The following is a 19,970-nucleotide window of genomic DNA, read 5'->3' as shown; positions in this document are numbered from 1 at the left end:
AAATTCATACGGTCATAATCCGTTGATACGTCTTCCGATGTTGAATGTTTGAAGATGCAAATTCACGTTTTGAAATATAGGTCGGTCTCATTGGAAGCTTAGCATCGTATCGCAGTTTAAATTAAGAATTGTGTAGAACGATTTTTAAAATATAATATATTATTTCCATAAATTTCAAAATTTAAATGAGTTGATGAAAAAAAATTATCACCAAAGTCACAATTAAAAAAAAATATCAAAATTGCTATTCTTGTTATTTTATTAATCTAACATGGAAAGATAAAATATTCTTGAAATTAAACTTTATTTTAATAAATCAAGATGACAAGTACCTTTTGTTTATCTCTATAAATATTCAGAAAATGTTGACCTTCATGACAATTAAAATAAAAAAATTTCTTGATCAACAAGTATTCTCTCTTCATTTTTTTTTAGGTAATTTAGAAGTTTAAGAAGAATAAAATAAAATGTGAGAACTGAGACGTATACAAATATTTTTTTAAAAAATACCCATGGCTTTTATTTTCTCTCTGTGTAAAGACTTCAAATATTCACTCTTTGTTAATTTACTCCTATAATAATGGATTAAACAGTTTAATTCCTAACCTTTGAGAGTAAAAAAATTTGATTATATCTGGAACCAATATTGATACTACATTATATTACACGCAGCTTGCACATCTAGCTCATTCAAAATATATATGATTAAAATGTAAAATCAATTCTGCACAAACATAATTATTTAAATATCAAAAGAAAGTTTACAGTATTTTCTTACAATAACATCACATTTCAAGAAGTCTAAACTATACATTAAATTCTACGACACATGATCTTTGATAGATAATTAACTAATAATAATTTAATCATGAGTATGACTAATTTCTCTCCAATATTAACTTATAATTGCTCCAAACAACAAGCGTATCTTCTGCCAGCACCAAAAGTTTCCTCATCGATCATTGTTAACTTATTAACAACAAATGTTATTTATTTTTTCCACGAATTTTTATTTATCAACTTCCTCATTTACCTTTGCTTGCACTTGAAGGCATATGAAATAAAGTTGATCCATCACCATGAACAACCAAACTAGGAATAATCTGAGGTGGGCTGTCTGTATTAGGATGATTTTGGCTTCCAATGCTGTATGAAATAAAGGGTGGAGGATTATAGTACTCGACAAAACCGCCATTTTTCACGAAAGTGTTGTCTTTATTCTGGCTTGAAGTTCTTGATTTATTAATATTCATGAGTGCCTCTTTCATGCTGGATGATCCACATTGTCTAGGCTGTGTTTGGTAGAATACTTTCGAGACGACTAATTCTCCATCTTTTTCCTCTTCATTGTCTCCTAAATGGTATTGATGCATCACCCAATTTGTCTTTTCGGGCTTTCTTTGGCGGCCATAGTTGGTGTAGAGGACGAGTATCTTTTTGTAGCCTTTGACGTTGCCAGCATTTGAATTAACAGGCCTGGTCTTGCCTGTTTTATGCCACCTGGTTTCGCCACCATCGGCATCTGTGTGTACTTTCCGCCTTTTTCGTGTACCTGTTGTGTATGCTTTCGAGGGTCTGTGGAAGAAATGGCGCACTTGGCCTTCTTTGCTTACTCCTGTATATTTCAGTGAGAATTTACTGAAGACAAATTAGATGCTGTGAAAATATAGGTCAAGAACTTCAGCATTTTTAGAGTACGTGAGATATATAAAATGAAAAATAATGGGTAACGAGACATGATACCGGTTGAAATTTAATTAAGTGAATTATTATCGTTTTATCTTGAACTATACATGAAATTTTAAAAATGATAAAATAAAATATTTCATTATCTCTAATGTTTGTTAATCCACAACTGTATATGCATGCACGATAAAATCATGTGTAATAAATACAGAATCAACCGGATTAATACTTTTCCACTAATTAAGAGAGTATCTAAAATTGCAAATGGAAAATCTTGATCGTTATATTAATATCAATCATAAATATTTAACAAATAATTAATTAATATATAATACTTGAAAGTCTAAACCTAAAACGTAACTCACTTACTCTTCCTCCTGCATGTTGAACTATTATTAATTACAAATCAGTTGTTTTGATATACTAAATATTTGTTAATAAAAACATTGAATAATTTAAAATTCAAAAATAAAATTGCAATTCGTAAATATTAAGTTTTAATCCAAATGGAAGATGGAAAAGAATTTTAAAATTATAGACATGAAAGCTAGCCGCATATGGTCCGACAAGTACTAATCAATAATTTTTTACTCTTCTCAGATTATATCTAAATGATGATGAAAATATAATAAGTTTATTAAGATTTGAAAGTTTAAACACACGGACTTTCCAATTTTCAAAATCAAATTAGGGTTTTGAAGATATACATGGAACAGATTTGCTCACATATATATAACTTGTCCTTAACGTATACGTATGTTCTTATATATGTCGACAAGAAAAATGAAATTGAGGCGGCGAAGAAAATGTACAACCTGGCAACTTCTCAGGATGAGTGTAGCAAATTCCATTTTCACCTTCTATTGTGGGAATGAATTCATCAATTAAAGGATGACGTTTCCGTATATCAGAGAGCACTTTGGCTTCCAAATGTTGAAGAATTTCTTGATCAGATGGATCAAACTTCACCCCCGCTGGCAGTCCCGGCAAATCTTGAAGTCCGGTCTAATTCAATATTTCACGTGAAATAAACGACAAAAATTAAGAGAAATTTAATTAATTTGAGAAAATCAAAGAATTCATTTTAATATCTAGCAAGATATGAACCTGATCTTGGAGTTTCATGGTGTGACCACATGAAGGGCAAACTAAAGTCTTGGGTTGATCATAATTTGGATAGGAAACACTGTTATCTTTAGAAGACGAGATGATTTGGAGGGAAGTTTCTTGATCATCATTAGACCATGTCATTTCTTTTATACAGATGATCTTATGCCCATCCCACTTCGGGGTTTCTTCTGCAGTTTCCTCCAACTCCCTGAAATCGAAACCGAGAACATTCTGAGAACACGAAAACCTACATAGAACCAATATTTTAATTTCCTAGCTAGAAGAGGGGATTGAATATATATAATACATAAAAATATATGGTAATGGAGAAAAATTGAAACAGAGGCAGCGAAAATGTCCCTCCTTTGACTCCGCCGCAAACATATACAGAGAGGAAAAAAGGTGACATAAAAAACAGGGTACGACAGATCGAGAAATGGATAATTATATCTCACTTTTCCGCTGCGTGTTCAATAATTACTACTTGAACTGAATTCTCCCTTCGTCTTTGGGAACTTTCTTCACTGGTGTTTTGAAATTGGATCAGGTTTTGGATTCGCGATAAGAACCTTCAAAGAGAGGTGGGATGAGAGATGATTGCTAAATTATTGTACAGAAGAACGAAGGATCGATTATTTGTATGTAATATTAAAAAATATTTGGTTGCTTGGACGTCAAGTTTTGCTTTTGTTTTATAAATTACATGATCCAATATTTTGTTTCTCTCTTTTCTTGACCATTTTCATACATATCGTTGCTATATATTTAATGGTCGCTGTATTCTTTCAAAATAGTATGAAAATGTGGACTGTTTCTAAATGTATGGGTAAAAGCATTAATAATATTATTATTTAGAATGTAAAAGCATTAATTAGACCATATAGAAAATAAAAACAATTAAAAAAAAGTATCTAAAATAAGATTCCCCATAACTTCATCTTAATAATGAAATGAAGAAGCTAAGGAATAAGTTAATTAGGGATCGATAGAGTGGATAATGGGCAAGATGTGGTTCTCTAGGACATGCACGGAGGGACGTTTCACCTGATCTTTACCTAAGCAAAATGAAAGTGAAAGGGGTTCAGCTCAAATGTCCATTTAGAGTCTTCCTAAAGCTTCTTCTTCAGTACTTCAGTTCAATTATATTCATCCACTGTAAATTGACTTAAACAAATAAAAATGGTGTAACGTTGCAATATATATATACGTACGTAACAACTAATGTGAAAGAAAATATTATACCTAACTTCTGTAATTTTCTCTTAGATACTCTTTCTGTTAATTTCTTGGCGTAGACTTCTCCTCGCAAGCAAGGTATAACGTCATTTCAATTCTATTACTAGCTCGCTCGGTTTTCAATCTCATGATACACGTACACTTTAATTTCATGATCTCCGTGTAGCTTAAACGACTTATCGATATTGTGTACTTAGGGATGGACTTTTATCTAGCTACCTGTGAACATGAAAATTACTTAATTTTAGTTAATTGTTTTGAGATGCTTATAACTGAAAATTAAGCCTAATGTCCTTTTTGTTACTGATCAGAGAGGCATGCTATTCGAGAGAAAACATATACAGGAATTTTTTATGAGATAATTAATTTGGTGTTAACTATATATGGAAAGTAAAAAAATTTGCATTAATTAATTATATTTTTTGTCTAGTTACAATTTACGATCTTTAATATATTAATTTTTTAAAAAAAAAAATTCATTCATTTTTCTCTATAATGTTGGCACTGCGGTAGAAAATGATGATGTGTTGCACATTGTTGCCGTGCCGACGTGTCCGATATCACATTATCACTCTGGTTAAAAATGACTAAAATTGTAATAAATATATTCAACATTGATGATGTATATCTAAAACTCAAAATGTAAAATTTACGTTTAATTTTAACTCGAACTATATGTATCTGGATACATTATATGGAAATTATAAACTCATGCATATATGGTAATGCATTATATTAGACCAGTCGCAGAGGCGTCGAACTAGTTGTTGAATGATTGGGGTTTGGGGTTGTGGGAAATAGCAAATTAAGATCAGGTAAGTGAAGATGATAATATAATGTCGGAATATTCATATGTATGTATGTATATCAGCCGACATACAAATAAATAAATATGTTTGATAATTAAAACGGTGTCACTTCCATATATATATCCATGAATAAAATCTTCCCAAAGAAGCTACGCAACCGAAAGCCTAACGACAAAGCTTCATTCTCATGTGGAATTAGGGTTTACATGCATTGGCGTATGGAGTAGGCCTCATATTTCCAGATAATGTCAAAACTTTCATTCCAAGTTTGGAAGTCTTATTTCTCCACAAGTATCAAAAATTTCAAATAAGGACGTAATCTGCGCCATTCCACAATTTTATATAGTCAATTCAACTTCCAGAAAATTCATGAAGGTGCACAAAATTATTCGGATTTGAATTTTTTAATGAATCGAGTCGTATTCTCCAAACTTTATAATACTTTTACATGAATGATATTGTCTATCATAAAGTTATATTATATATAATAGTATCCTATGTTCACATATATAATTTATAAATTGAACCTTTTGATTTTCTTTCATTCAATGGTACTATAATGTAATTATTGAATTTGAACTCATGCATTAATTTGATCGTGTCACCTCAGACTGGTATTATAATTGTTATGGGCCTACGAGATTCAAATTCAAAGCTTTGAGTTGGTATGGGCCTACAAAAAGTAACGGGTCCAGCAAGGGGATGGAATCCAATGGGTAAAGGACCCCTCAAAGTTGCTAGACTAACAGAATTTCCCGGCCCAAGAATAAATCACAGTGTTCACACTCTGCTCAGCTACGCACCTAAAAATTTAAAATGATTTAGACTCTATTTGTCTAAATTTTTTAAAAACAACTTATAAACTCTTATATATTATAAGTTGTGAAGTCTTATTTTAAAAATGAGTTGTTAAAGTGTTTGAATAAATTTATTTTAAACATTTTAAAGATGTTAATGTGTTTGGTATTATAAGATCTTTTTATTGTCAAAATTACTAAAATTTGGTATAATATTATCAGTTAATGAAATTAGTTATATATAAAAGTAAAATTTTGATTAAAAAAATTGTAGTTAATAATTTACTCAATGAAATCTTAACATTTTTTATATCATATTATAAAGATTGAACATAATCTTATTTTAAATTCAATAAAAAAAACAAAATTATAAAGTGGAGATTTAAGAAACAAGGATAAAATAGGGATTTAAGAAGATATATAAAGATATTCTAGATAATTGAAATATTAAATAAGATTTTTTTTGAAAAAATGTGGGATATCTCAATTTGTTTTAAAACAGCTTTTAAGTTATCAAACAGTTTATTTTGACAGCTTATATGTTTTTTTGCAACTTTTTTACCATATATATTATAAAAACTTGTAAGTTAAAACAATTTATAAAATCTGTCGAACACTCTCTTAATTAACTTAGATTAAAAAATGACTTAATTTAGCTATATGAACTACAAACCAGGGAAGAAGAGAACACTACATGTGGGTTAAGAGTCTATTTATACTAACAATTAGCAATAAAATTCACAATTTTATAATTACGTAGAGGGCCTAAATTTAGTTTTTTTTATAAAAAAAAAAACTAAATTTAATCGCATTTCACATTTGTATGTATTATCCAACACACACACACACACACACACACACGCAAGTGCATGAATAAGTTTAAAACAAAGTATCAACTCCGGCTACGCGTATCCAAGGGTNTATGATTTTATTTTCTATTCATAATATTTTATTAGCCCACCAATGTAAATTTTGCAACCGCATTTCTTATACATCCAAACATATTTCTATATAGTTAATAAAGAAAAATGTTGAACAAATTTTAGACAAAAGATCAGGTAGAGTCAAACTAATTAGAGGCATTGAGAAGAACTACATGACCAAACAACACCGGTTATTCGGTGGAAAAATTAGGAGGAATGAACCTTGTCACTGCCATTACCATATATCCCATCCAAACATATCTATTTATACCACGTTTTTATATCCTATTCAATGTATCATGTCAACTATGTACATATTTATAATAAAAAGTAATATTTTTCATTGATAACCTAAATAGAATATCTTTATCACAAAATTGACATATTCTGAGACGGTCTCACATTAGTTTTGTATTCTTTAATTTAATTGCCTCTTTTAGTTTCTCACACGTGTTTCTGTGTTTTTTAATTGTCCTTTTTAGTTTCTTGGTAGAAATTGCATATTCAATTATACAAATTCAATCGAAAGTGTAAGTACTAAAACCGCAACGAATTCAATTCTTCATGCGTTAGTTAAATACTTGGAAATGAACTTATTCTCACAATGGTACATTAATTAGTCGTGAATAATGGCAATTAATTCAACGAAGTACAAGGTTACAAAAAAAAATACACACTTTTAGGCCATGGTTAAACAATAATCAACAAGTTAGCTATTACATCTCCAAATTGCTCAAAATAGTAGCCACTTGAACCATAGAAGGTCTATTTTTCCTACAATTCCCAACACAAGCCAATGCAACCCTAGCCAATCTAATTAATGGCTTGAAATCACTCGGAATCACTAGCCTAGGGTCCAGCAACTCACTGAATTTCATCCCTTTGATCAAAGGTATTGCCCACTCAACAATCAGCCCTCCTTCACTTCTCCTCCCGCTCAATAATTCCAACAGAACCACCCCAAATCCAAACGCATCACTTTCCTTCGAAGCACACCTTTTCCCAATCCAGTATTCTTCATCAACGTACCCCACTAGCCCGTCCCTCTCGTGCGGTGCCAAAAAATTTAGCCCATAATCGCAAATTCTTGCACAAAACTTGGCATCGATCAGTATATTAGATGGCTTCACACAACCGTGTATTATTGACGGTGCCGCCACTTCATGTAGGTACTCGATCCCCCGTGCAGTGCCAGCGGCTATCCTCAGCCGCCGTCCCCAGTCGAGAAGTGCCAACCCGTCGGGGTTTTGGTGCAAGTAGAAATCCAGGCTCAGCATTCCGTTAAATTCCGTTACTATTATTCTCTCCCCCGGAGCTTCCGAGAACCCTGTTAAAGATGGAATAATTTACATAATTATTAACGTCATGGTATATCTGGCTATAAAACATCGAACTTTCTGCGACAGACCTGTTATGGGGACCACGTGCGGGTGATCAGACAACGAAAGCCATTTGATTGTTGAAGAAAAGCCGAAACCGGCGTTGTTTAAAACTAGTCGAGGATGAATTCTTTTGGCCGCCGCAAGTTCTCCCTTAGGCATAACCGCTGCAAACACGGTGCCCAGCCGACCTTTTCCGATGATCCTACGGTGGCTAAAGCCATCCGTGGCAGCGTCGATTTCCATTAACGGATACGAAGATGCAGAAACTTTGCATGCTGCGGGAAGGGTGCTTTCTTTCCGCTTCATTAATGGATTATTCTTGCAGAGAAGGAAAAGTTTGACAGCAAAACTCATAATACAAATTGACAGGAGACATAATACTACATAATAGATGATTGTGACGTCACCATAACTCATTTTCCTTGAGAATTTATATGACTTATTTTCTGATTACGAAGGAATGGATCAGGGCGATGAAGGCAAGAATATGAGCATACCCAGATGGAGTATACCCGAAAGAGCAACACTTACAACTGAAATGTGAAAGGAAAAGGCTATTAATTAAATTTGTATACACATTCTTCACGTAAGCTTGCGTTCTTTGAGGTTCGTTTGGGTAAGATATGGTGGAGAAATATACTTGCTAAGGTTATAGGTTAGGAAATGTTAGGTTGTTTGATAAGCCACTTAGTTTGGTTGCTTTCTTGTTTCCATTAATATTTTAGAAAAATTGAAAAACTTTTTTTTTGTATAAAAAAATTGGATATAGAATCAATGAAAGAAAACTCTTAAAAATATTAGAACTTAGAAGCCAAATTAAAATACTTTGTAAAATTTTAAACATATATATTGTCACTATTATATTATTCAAATACAAAAATCATAAACGGCAACTTATCTCAATTTGTTGACAAATTCATATAATTTTATTATATATCTATGTCCCCCTTGACAAATTTACCATTTAAATATAAGTAAATAATGAATTGATAAAAGTTATTAACGTACGCACATATGATTAATGTAGCCTTCATCCGATCAACTTGATCAGTAATCAGACAATGTAAGATTCACTGTCTCTAGGTCACGAGGAATATGATAAGATATCGACCGCAATATAATTTAATTAAAATAGAAAGCATAAGATAAGTTACCAAATCAGTCTTTGGGCTTGAAGACATCATTCCATTCAAATTTTTTCATATAATACTGAAAATAATAATATTCTTTTATTTATTTATTTTTTTATGTATTGTCAAAGCTTCAGGTTAGGGATCAAATTAGGTATAACTGACATCGTATAATAAAGGGTTTATATCAACTTTGAATAAGACAATAGAGATGCTAGTAACAAATTTAGTTATTATTTAGTTAAAACAACTCCAGTAATCCTCCATCTACCTTCCAATAATTAAATGTTATAATGGGCCTCTTTTACCTAACTATATATAATTTCATAATAAGCCCAAATGTCTCGGCCCTAGAGACAGGGTTGAGTGGATGTACCTCATACTATATATTATGGATTATAATATTCACTGGATCTGACTAAGAATCCGATACTCGACTAGAGTAGAAGAAGGTATAGAAGAGATTTTTTTACCTGATTAAATAAATGGGTAATCGAATATGGGAAGGCAGAGATCTTAAAGAATCCTACTTATGCATGTATGTGTATATATATATATATACATNTTTTGTATATTTCATATATGTTTGATTTATTTCATTTATAAGGTTGAAATTTTATATATTATGATATAAGATTTGTTATACATCTTAACATCGATAAATTCACTAAAAATTTAGATATTAATTTCCGCTACCATATAATTCTGGTTTCGCCCAGACTTTTGTGTATTCGTTTGTTTGNTTATTTTTATCCAATGATATCTTTTCATTATGTAAATTAATATTTGGTTTTTTTTTTATGCATNAGAGATGATAATATTTATATATTGTAATAAACATATTTACCCATCACAATACTGATAAAACTAACTTAAAAATAATATGTTGACGAACATATTGTCAGGAATCCAAAATACAACTTAAATGTCAACTTTCACACTCAATTTTGAGTGACCGCCAAAATGTCTCAAAAACCCACAACTTTTGGATAAGATAGTAACATCACAATTTTGAAATCAAACTGATATTTTCCATTTTATATCAAGAATTCATGATTGAAAATTGATAATATTATATATATAGATATTTAATATAAACTCTTGCGAGCTCATTTAGGCTCACCTTTAAATGAGTCGACAAAATTTCAACCCAACTCACTTAAACTATTTGGTGGTGTAGGCCAAACCGACAGACCCAACCCAAATTGACTGCTCAAATCACAACGATCTTTTACCGTGTTTTATTTAAATAATTTATAAATATAAACCGCAAAAAAATTCGGTTGCAAAAAAATTTAATTTAAACACATAAATTCTAGCAAACTGTCACATGAGGACATGAAGAAAAAAAAAATAAGATACCAAAGAAAATTCACAATTCGATAATGAGTTATTTCTAAATTTTAATTAATTTAATTTACACAATAAAAAGATAAATAAAAAATCTAAATCATTGGATTAAAAANATCTATTAAATCAGCAAACTAAAGAGCGTGTCAATTAAACTAATTGAGTAATCACATATTCTTGAATTTCTTAATTAATTTTTTATCTTGATAATTTGTTTCATTTAATAATTTAAATTATAAGACAACGTTACTATAACTAAAGACACATTTTTTTAAATGTTCATAAGGACTCAATCACTAACTCATATGGAAAAACATTTATCGACATACTATATTAAAAACATTCTAATTAATTCAGCGCATTTGCTGAAAATTTTCTAATTAATTAAGAAAAATTCATTTACAATAATCATATTTAATCTTTTGGGCTAACACCGTTTATTTTATAAGATATTCATCGCAATTCTTTATTTGTATATTAATCTTTAAATCTGAATTATAATGTATATTGTTTTTCTAAAAGTTCTTAAATAATGATTTAATACATTTATTCGACACTTCAATATTAACATTTTAAAATATATTAATTTTATATTGTATACGTGCAACACTTATAATCATGATTATAAAAATTCAATAAAAATGAATTAGGTAGAACATAAAAAATTACACAATTAATTAAAAGACGGAAAATAAAAATTAAATAATTATCTATTACCTATAAACTACTAATACCGACTTCTAAAGATTGAAGTCGGTTAGAGAGTGAAGCCCACTATGTACTAAAAACATAAATAGTTAATGCCTGAATGAGTCACACTACAAAGTTAGTGAAGTAAAAACGAAGGACAAAGTCGGTTAATAAAAATATTATAATGGGTTAAGTTGAATGAGACTCATATATATAAGTATCTCACTTGGTCTCACCTTATCTTTTGTCACTGTACAAAGCGAAAGTTTACGCACCATAGTGTTCTACATTTTCTTAATTTTTCATCATCTATTGTTCTTTAAAGATATATTAGAATTTTTTCTAAACATCTACTCTTAAATGTGATCAATTAACCAAATAATTATTATACTTTGTATACAATAATAAATAGATTAATATATTTGAAGATAGAAAAAGTAATGTATTGAGATGAATAAAAAAAGAATGTTAGAATTGATACTATAAATATCTAATGTCAATATTAAATTTAACATCCTACGTTCGAAATTGTGTTTATTGAGGTAAAGACTATGATGATAAACTAAAAATAATAATTTATTTATCATTGTAACGTAATAATAATGTGATCGTTATTTGGAATCAGAAAATGATGTACTTTGTCTTTTTTATTAAATTGTATAAACAATTCTTTCAATATTTTTAGTGGATAAACATGTTAAATCTATTAAAATTAAATAGTAAAATTTAATGATGAATATGAATGTATTTATTCAACTTTCAATTTGGTTTTCAGAATTTTGTCAATTTTCTAATTTTTCTTTTATTTTAAAATATAAATTTTCAAATAAATGAAAAATGATTTTTTTCTCTACTACTTAAGTATNATGATCGAGCGTTTGTCGTTTTACTAAAAGCTATAACTGATAATAACTATGCAAATCAAATCTTTAAATCATACAACAGCTCAAGCGTCTACCCATCGTGGACAAATATTGTACCAAACACTATATCTCCTAATAATTGCACCAATTGCAATCATTGAAAATCAAAGTCGCGATCTTGGCTCTGATGNTTGATAAAACAGTAAACGCTTGAGCCTACAATTGGCATCAGAGCCAAGATCGCGACTTTGATTTTCAATGATTGCAATTGGTGCAATTATTAGGAGATATAGTGTTTGGTACAATATTTGTCCACGATGGGTAGACGCTTGAGCTGTTGTATGATTTAAAGATTTGATTTGCATAGTTATTATCAGTTATAGCTTTTAGTAAAACGACAAACGCTCGATCATATATTATTTGATTGTAAAGCTAGAAGAAACATGTTGCATCAAATTTTAGTTTTGAATTGATCCCTTACATGTTACTCGATTTTTAAATTTAGAATCATTCTACAATTTTCAAATATTATTATATATTAAATTATAATTTATCCCTTTCAAATTGGATAAATATACAATAAAACTCATGTAAATTTTATTAACAAAAACATTTAAATGAAATATTGGATTTGTCGATAATCAAAATAAAAAATAAACAAATTTTGATCCTTGAGTGAGAAATAAGATATATAAATAAAGTTATAATTACCACAATTAAATAATGCACTTACATGCATTTATCATTGTATTTTACAACTAAAATATCAAAAAAAGTTTCCACGTATTATTTTTATATCATATTCAAAATAATTATGAATCCTAATTTTTATTATTTTGAGTTGGCCTTTGTTATGAACAATCATTGTGAATAAATTGAATTTGAAAATTCTTATATCTATATATATCACATATTAATATATCGATCTAAAGTCCAGATAATAAAAAACTACAAAATGAACTTATTCATCTTCTATATACACGAATTATATATTAAAGATATATGACAATGAAGTAGAATATATGCTCACATATAACAAAATATATAGACAAGAAAAACAATAAATAAAAATATTCTTCTAGATATAAATATTTTTTTATAACTTTTTACAGTGAGTTGGAGAAGATAAAAGAGCAAAAATATTAACTCTTGGGTTACACTAAAAAATAGAAATGGAAGAAGTGTTTGTCATACAATGAATTCAGTTTCTAAATTAAATGTATATTATAAAGTTATATTTACCGTTCAAATTTTATAAATGCAATTAATTTTTCTCAAGATAAGGGTACTCAAATGTTCCCTTACGATATTTAAACAATTAGAAAAATTAAATATATTATTTTTCTAGAGGTAATACAGATATGACATTAGTAATTTGATTGTGGCAATTATACTTATGAGTTAATATGAAATATTAAAATAAATGTCATAAGAGTCAGTAAAAAGGTGATTTATTGTCAAAAATATTATTATTATAAATTGCAAATAGATGACAACATTTAATCAATATTTATTTAAATCAATCTATCAGTACTTTTTATGTGATGATATATTGTTATAATAATTAAGGGTGAGCATTCGGTCGGTTCTGTTACCGACCGAACCGAAATATTTAGCAATAACCGAACCGATCGAATTAATTTTCATAACCGATGAAAACGAAACGAATTAAAATCGGTTAATTCGGTTCGATTAATTTTTTAAAAAAATTTGTGATTTAACTTTAATTATATATGTAATTTTTTTGAACACTACAATCTACACAAATGCATAAAAACATAAAATCACATACATCACAAATTTTTCTTTATAATTAGGGCTGATTTTAAAATTAAAAATTAAAAAATATATTAAAATTGATAAATAATAAAAATATATTAAATAATAGTATTTATTATATCGGTTAATTCGGTTAGCCGATTTCAAATTTTTGACAACCGTAACCGAACCGAATTAACCGATATAACCGATTTTTTTTAATTTGAAAATCGAATTTCTGAAATAACCGAACCGAATTTTTGAATTGACTCGGTTCGGTCGGTTAATTCGGTTTAACCAAAATTTGGTTCACCCTAATAATAATGTGTATTTTATATGTTATCAAGTATAAGTGTCTAATAAATTAAAAGTGACTAGGAAATTAAAAAACATCCAGCAGAAATTGTTGTCAATTTACATGAAAGAGAATAATAATCAAACAACATTGTAAATAAAAAATTGCATATAATTGATCGACAAACAAGATTGTAATAATTGAATATTATAATAAAATATATGCATTATTGAGAGAATATGTCAAATAACAAAAGAAAACAAAACGATAAAAAAGATATGGGAAAAATTTTAGTAATCCAAATATTTTTTAACAATTTAAAAAATATGTTTTTTTTCCAAATTAGTTATATATGCTAATTAACACGAATTGTAAAAATTTACAATATTATTATCATTGTCTTTTGTTGAGTTAACTAATTTTATTTCAAATTCTAACTATTTTAACATATGTTTGTCTCCCACGTGCAACGCACGTTCATTATTTCTAGTATATATATATATAGATACATATATATATATATGTGTGTGTGTGTGTGTGTGTGATTTTTCGGATATGAAGTTAATTCTAGTATGTCTTTGTTGAATTATACCAATTGGATTAAATGAAAAAAAAAAATTATTAGTATAAAGTTGATATTTTTGTCGGACAATGATGTTAGGATAAGATTGAAATCGAATATCCGATGAGTATTAATATAAAAAAAAAAGGATGAAGACAAAATATATGGAATCATATCCAAACTCGACCTATTGCATGTCATCTGTGTTAAATATAAAACTTTGTTAGATCAATTTGTTAATATGTCATTTAACATCTATCAAGATATTAATATAAAAAATAAAGAACAAAATGTATAAAATCCTACCCAAACCCCACCTATTGAGATCCATGTTAAATATAAAACTTTGTATGATCAATTTGTTAATGTCATTTAACATCTATCGAGTTTTGATAATTCTCGTATTATTGTGATCAATGTTTAAATTATTATCTGATTTCTATCAATTTTGATAATATTATAATATTGTTCAAATTATATAATTTATATTAAAAAAAACAGAAGAAAAACTAGAGAGTGACGTAAAAGGCAAAACGTCTTAAATTAAAACATTGGAAATAAATATGGTGGTTTGGGTTTCTTTCTTAACCATCCTTTTAATCGTAGAATCTGGAGGACTCCTGATGTCGATCGCACAATCATAATCATAATTATATGCAAGTAGAGTGGATAAAAAATTAAAGTGGGCTCGTAAAATCTGAAGCAGCACAAATTTTATACAGTACATAATGACATCACAAGGTAATTGAATGTAATCTGAGAGTAGGAGCAAACTCAGTGGTTACAATAAACGCACAAGGTACGAGTTTTTTTCTAGCCTGCATAAGTGTCTGATATTTGCCATTAAAAGCACCAACCAACTCATCTCTCCAACAGCCAACTTAAAAAGTACTGCTTAGATGAAAAAATTTCACCTGATAGCTAGAATGATTCCAGAGATAAAAATTCCTCCAAGAGATGATGAAATGTGTTGATTCCTTTGCATTATGCAGAGAGGACCAACTACTCTTTAAGTTTTATATTTTCACCTTACCAAAAACATTAACATCTAAAACCCCGTCAGGCTACACTTCCCTGATCTGAAGCATCTTCATAGTAATATGGTGTGAGTTTGCCATCTTTCCCAGCAGTTGCTGGCTGGTTTCCAGAGCTAATTTCATGTAACATTTTCACTGCTCGTCTCATAGATGGACGATTGACTGGAAGTGGGCTCGTGCACAGGAGGCCAATATTAAATACTTTGCATATTTCATCCTTAAAACAAGAATCGAGTTTGGGGTCGATTATATGATCTATCCCTTTCTGATCTAATGTGTAACACACCCATCTTACCAAATCTTTCTCCCCAAACTCGGGATCAACAGGAAGCTTCCCTGTTACCAACTCGAGAATAACTACACCAAAACTGTATACATCACTCTTCTCATTCACTCGTAGGGTGTGGGCATATTCTGCAAAATACAGGTGTAATTTCATTAACAAGAAAAAGAATATTGCAACGAATGACATTGAAATATATTAAGTTGCAAACCTGGTGCAATGTATCCACAAGAACCTGCAATCACAGACATTGATTGAACAACTTTTCCATTTGCGTCAACCACTTTCGCGACACCGAAATCTGCAACCCGAGCTCCGTATTCTGCATCTAACAATATATTATTCGACTTCACGTCTCTGTGAACAATTGGAGGTACACAATCGTGATGCAAATAACATAGCCCCTCGGCAGAATCTAGCACTATCTTAAACCTTGTTGGCCAGTCAAGTAAGCCACTTTTTGTGCTATGAAGCAAATCATAAAGACTACCGTTAGGCATGTACTCGTAAACCAGAAGCTTGCACTCCCTGGTCGTGCAACAACACCACAGCTTGACGATATTCTTGTGCCTAATCTTCCCTAATGTTTCAACCTCGGCATCGAAACCATCACTTTTAAGGTTACCCTTTTCGACATCTCCACCATCATTGCGCAGTTTTGAATATCCCCAAAGTTTTTTCACAGCTACAGCCTCCCCGTTGCTCAGAACCACTTTGTAAACCTTACCAGATGACCCACTTCCGATCACATTATCTTCATCGAGGGCGTCTAATATCTCACCCTCGCTGAATACCAGTTTATGGAATGACATTATTGTCCATTTGGATCTATCAATTGATCTTTCCGCCTTCTTAATTTTCCTGTACTTCGAGCAGAACCATACCACACCAACTATAAGCACCAATCCAGAAAGGATGAAAATTGATCTCAGTAACCAGACGTAGCCTATGTTTTTGACTCCACTACTTCCATTACACAAACCAGCAATATCCCCACATAATCCAGGATTGCCTAAAAAGCTATCTTTATACATTCCCTTGGCATACAATGGTGGAATGTCTCCAGAGAGACGATTATTCGACAAGTTGAGCCGATTGAGCTTCAAATTCTGCAACCCTACTGGGATTTTGCCGTAAAATTGGTTTTCGGATAAATCCAGATAATTTAGAAGAGCTAAGCTCCCAATTTCATCTGGAATGGCACCCGAAAAATTATTATTTGCTAAATTCAGCTCATTTAGCTTCTCCCAAGAAAGAATCCCTTTTGGAATTGTACCAGATAATCCATTGTCATGAAGATCAAACTTTACTAATTGACCAAGATTCACGATACTGCTGGGTAAAGAACCCGAAAAGTCATTACGATAGCCCGAAAACTCCACTAAGTTTTCTAATAATCCGATCTCCTCTGGAACAGTGCCAGAAAAATTATTCTCCGACAAAACCAAATGAGACAAATTGGATGCGCCAGCAATAGTTTTCGCAATTCCACCAGAAAATGAGTTGTCAGCAAGCTCAAGTAATGACACGCGTGGAAGACTCCAAAATCCTGCAGGAACGTCACCGGAAAACTTGTTGTGCCCCAATCTCACGCGCTGCAAGCTCGTGCAAGAAGCGAGTGTCAACGGAATGCCGCCGGAAAAAGAATTCTCTATCATCAACAACTCTTCGAGCAACCCCTTAAAACACAAATTTTCCGGGATCTGACCAGAAAATCCGTTGGTTGAAACATCAATCCACCTTAAAGGCGAGATTTTACCAATATTCTGAGGTAGTTGTCCCGATAGGTGATTCTGGAAGAGCCTCAATTCGTACAAATTAGGAGAATCAGCAATTCCCACTGGCAATTCACCTCCCAATTGGTTCTGGTACAGGTTAAGTGACTCGAGGGGCAACGAGCACAGCTCAGCGGGAATCACCCCAATCAACTCGTTCATGGAGGCATCGAGCCGCCTCAGTGACGTCATCTTTGCCCACCCTTTGTTCGGAAGCTCGCCAGTTAATGAGTTATTATACAGCTCCAACTGAACTGCGCTCGTCAACTCAGTGAGCGATCCCGGAATGGAACCCGTTAAAGAGTTGAACGCCAGGTCCAAGTCGGTGAGCCTAACGAGTCGGCCAAGTGAATCAGGAATTTTCCCAATTAAATTAGTTTCCGTCAACCACAGCACTTCAAGATTCGTAAGATTTCCAAGCTCTGGCGGAATGCGACCAGGATAGAAAGGGTTGTAGGAAAGATTCAGCTGCTTCAGCGTCGAAACATTCCCCAGGAAAGACGGAATTGTCCCTTCCATCAAATTCTCCACCAACGATAGCACCTCAAGTTTCTGAAACGTTCCAAAGCTTTCGGGGATACTTCCGGAAAAGTTATTTCCAGTCAAATCCAGATACTTTAAGTTGGTAAGATCTGCTAGCTTGGACGGGAGCGCTCCGGTCAAGTAATTCTGGGCTAAATCGAGGTGCTCCAATGAATGACAAGTGGCAAGATCATCTGGGAGAGTGGAGTTTATGAAATTGTCGTAAAGAGAAATGAAAGATAAGTTTTTGATGCGGCAGATAATGGAAGGGAAGGTCCCGGAGAGGTTGGAGCTCGAGAGGTCGAGGGAGGTGACTGATGCTGTGGTGGGATCGCAAACGACGCCATACCAGTTGCAGGGGGTCTCTTCGCGGGGGTTCCAGCTGGAAAGGACGGCATTTGGGTCATCAAACCCGAACTTGGCTCTCTGGAGATAAATCCCTTCTTGGTTTAGGCAGAGGATGAGGGGCGAAGATAGGAGGAGGAGAAGGAATTGCAGATTGGGGTAGAAACGGCGGTGGCGCTGCATTTTCCGGTGGCAGCTGGTGGTTGGTCTGGGAAATGCAATGACAGCTTCGGTTTGGAATGGATGTGGGGCGGGAGACGTTATTGGCAACAATTTCACTTCACTGAGACACGTTCTTGTCTGAAAGAGACTTGAATATTCTTTTTTATATAGATATAGATATACATTTGTCTTTTTCCAGGTTCATTTTTTAATAATTATGTTCCCATGGTTATCAGTAAAATGAAATGTGTGTGTGAATATTAAATATTTATAACATTATATATTATAGTGGCGGATTTCTTAAAGAGTACCCACTCCCACCATGCTTAAAAATTGAGTCTCCCATTGAGCGTAAAGAAATAAGATGGTTAGTCATACTTCAAATCATTAAGAAACTTTCATTAATTAAGTCCCTTTTGGAATACTCTACATACCAAGAATATAACGTTCTATAACAGCAATTCTGGTTACACTATAGGTACAATATTTTTTTTATTCGCTATAGTTCGATTTGCATTTGATAAATCATCAGGCTAATACGATACGGTTTGCATTGCTAATGATTTACTATAATTCTTTTCCAAAGGTTTATATTTTATTTATTTAATTAATATGGGAATCAGCTTAACTTTTTGACCAAACAATTACATCACATTCAATAAACGATATTAAAAACTCAACTTGTGGTTTACACGTGTATCTTTGATTTTCTATGGATCAATAGTTGGAATAAATTTAAATTCAGTTTTACTTGCCAATGAATTTTGACTGAATTTTATTTTTTTCCAAAAATGCATTTTTTTTTATTTCCTAAACTATGAGGTGAGAGGACTCGAACTTAAGCCATTTAAAAAAAAAAAAAAGGTGAGATTACTTATACTAAAACCCGGACTGAGAAATACATTTGAGTTAATTAATGTGGCTAATGTCCTCGCCAGTCTTCTATCAGGTCACTTCATCACTCCAACCGAAACATCGAGAAACTAAATATATCTTCAATCTATTACATTATTTTTTTAATTTAAAAATAATCTGATTTTTACATTAAATATAAAACTCATTAGCAACTCATCAACCATAAACTAAACACTAAAAGAAATAGTATGAGAATATTCTCTTTTATTTTATTATAATAATTTTACAAAATATTCATTAACACGATAATCAATTTTAATTAAATCAAATATTAAATTTTTTTTTGATTTAAATAGTTAAACTTTATTAATTTATTTAATATAATAATAAATTTTAATAT

At 31.2% G+C, this 19,970-nt stretch overlaps 3 protein-coding genes across 4 annotated transcripts; all 3 read right to left on the bottom strand.

Moving 5' to 3' along the window:
- Positions 1–929: 929 nt before the first annotated feature.
- On the bottom strand, positions 930–3,537 carry LOC140984938 (NAC domain-containing protein 73-like). Of its 2 annotated transcripts, none has more exons than XM_073452641.1 (4): positions 3,281–3,537; positions 2,794–3,004; positions 2,502–2,691; positions 930–1,615 (listed from the first exon to the last, which is right to left on the bottom strand). In XM_073452641.1, the coding sequence occupies exons 2-4, from the start codon at positions 2,935–2,937 to the stop codon at positions 1,026–1,028; spliced, it is 924 nt and encodes a 307-aa protein (XP_073308742.1). In that variant the 5' UTR covers positions 2,938–3,004; positions 3,281–3,537; the 3' UTR covers positions 930–1,025. The 2 variants fall into 2 exon arrangements, with proteins under 2 accessions (XP_073308742.1, XP_073308741.1); XM_073452640.1 differs by having other exon boundaries at positions 3,252–3,536.
- A 3,613-nt stretch (positions 3,538–7,150) lies between these two features.
- LOC140985163 (serine/threonine-protein kinase-like protein CR4) lies at positions 7,151–8,559 on the bottom strand. The gene is made up of 2 exons (XM_073452928.1): positions 7,970–8,559; positions 7,151–7,888 (listed from the first exon to the last, which is right to left on the bottom strand). The coding sequence occupies exons 1-2, from the start codon at positions 8,358–8,360 to the stop codon at positions 7,278–7,280; spliced, it is 1,002 nt and encodes a 333-aa protein (XP_073309029.1). The 5' UTR covers positions 8,361–8,559; the 3' UTR covers positions 7,151–7,277.
- Positions 8,560–15,261: 6,702 nt separating this feature from the next.
- Positions 15,262–18,854, bottom strand: LOC140984354 (receptor-like protein kinase HSL1). Its single transcript, XM_073451709.1, has 2 exons — positions 16,123–18,854; positions 15,262–16,042 (listed from the first exon to the last, which is right to left on the bottom strand). The coding sequence occupies exons 1-2, from the start codon at positions 18,734–18,736 to the stop codon at positions 15,651–15,653; spliced, it is 3,006 nt and encodes a 1,001-aa protein (XP_073307810.1). The 5' UTR covers positions 18,737–18,854; the 3' UTR covers positions 15,262–15,650.
- Positions 18,855–19,970: the final 1,116 nt, after the last annotated feature.

The sequence above is a fragment of the Primulina huaijiensis genome, chromosome 9, assembly GCF_012295235.1.
Source record: "Primulina huaijiensis isolate GDHJ02 chromosome 9, ASM1229523v2, whole genome shotgun sequence".
NCBI lineage: Eukaryota > Viridiplantae > Streptophyta > Magnoliopsida > Lamiales > Gesneriaceae > Primulina > Primulina huaijiensis.
This window is presented reverse-complemented; position numbering and strand designations above follow the sequence as displayed.

Excerpts from the sequence above, each read along its gene's own strand:
- LOC140984938 (XM_073452641.1), bottom strand. The coding sequence starts at position 2,937 with ATGACATGGTCTAATGATGATCAAGAAACTTCCCTCCAAATCATCTCG. Across the intron at positions 2,692-2,793 it reads CCATGAAACTCCAAGATCAG|ACCGGACTTCAAGATTTGCC; the intron begins GTTCATATCTTG and ends ATATTGAATTAG. Across the intron at positions 1,616-2,501 it reads TCATCCTGAGAAGTTGCCAG|GAGTAAGCAAAGAAGGCCAA; the intron begins GTTGTACATTTT and ends TGAAATATACAG.
- LOC140984354 (XM_073451709.1), bottom strand. The coding sequence starts at position 18,736 with ATGCAGCGCCACCGCCGTTTCTACCCCAATCTGCAATTCCTTCTCCTC. Across the intron at positions 16,043-16,122 it reads TTGTGGATACATTGCACCAG|AATATGCCCACACCCTACGA; the intron begins GTTTGCAACTTA and ends TGTATTTTGCAG.
- LOC140985163 (XM_073452928.1), bottom strand. The coding sequence starts at position 8,360 with ATGAGTTATGGTGACGTCACAATCATCTATTATGTAGTATTATGTCTC. Across the intron at positions 7,889-7,969 it reads GCACGTGGTCCCCATAACAG|GGTTCTCGGAAGCTCCGGGG; the intron begins GTCTGTCGCAGA and ends CATCTTTAACAG.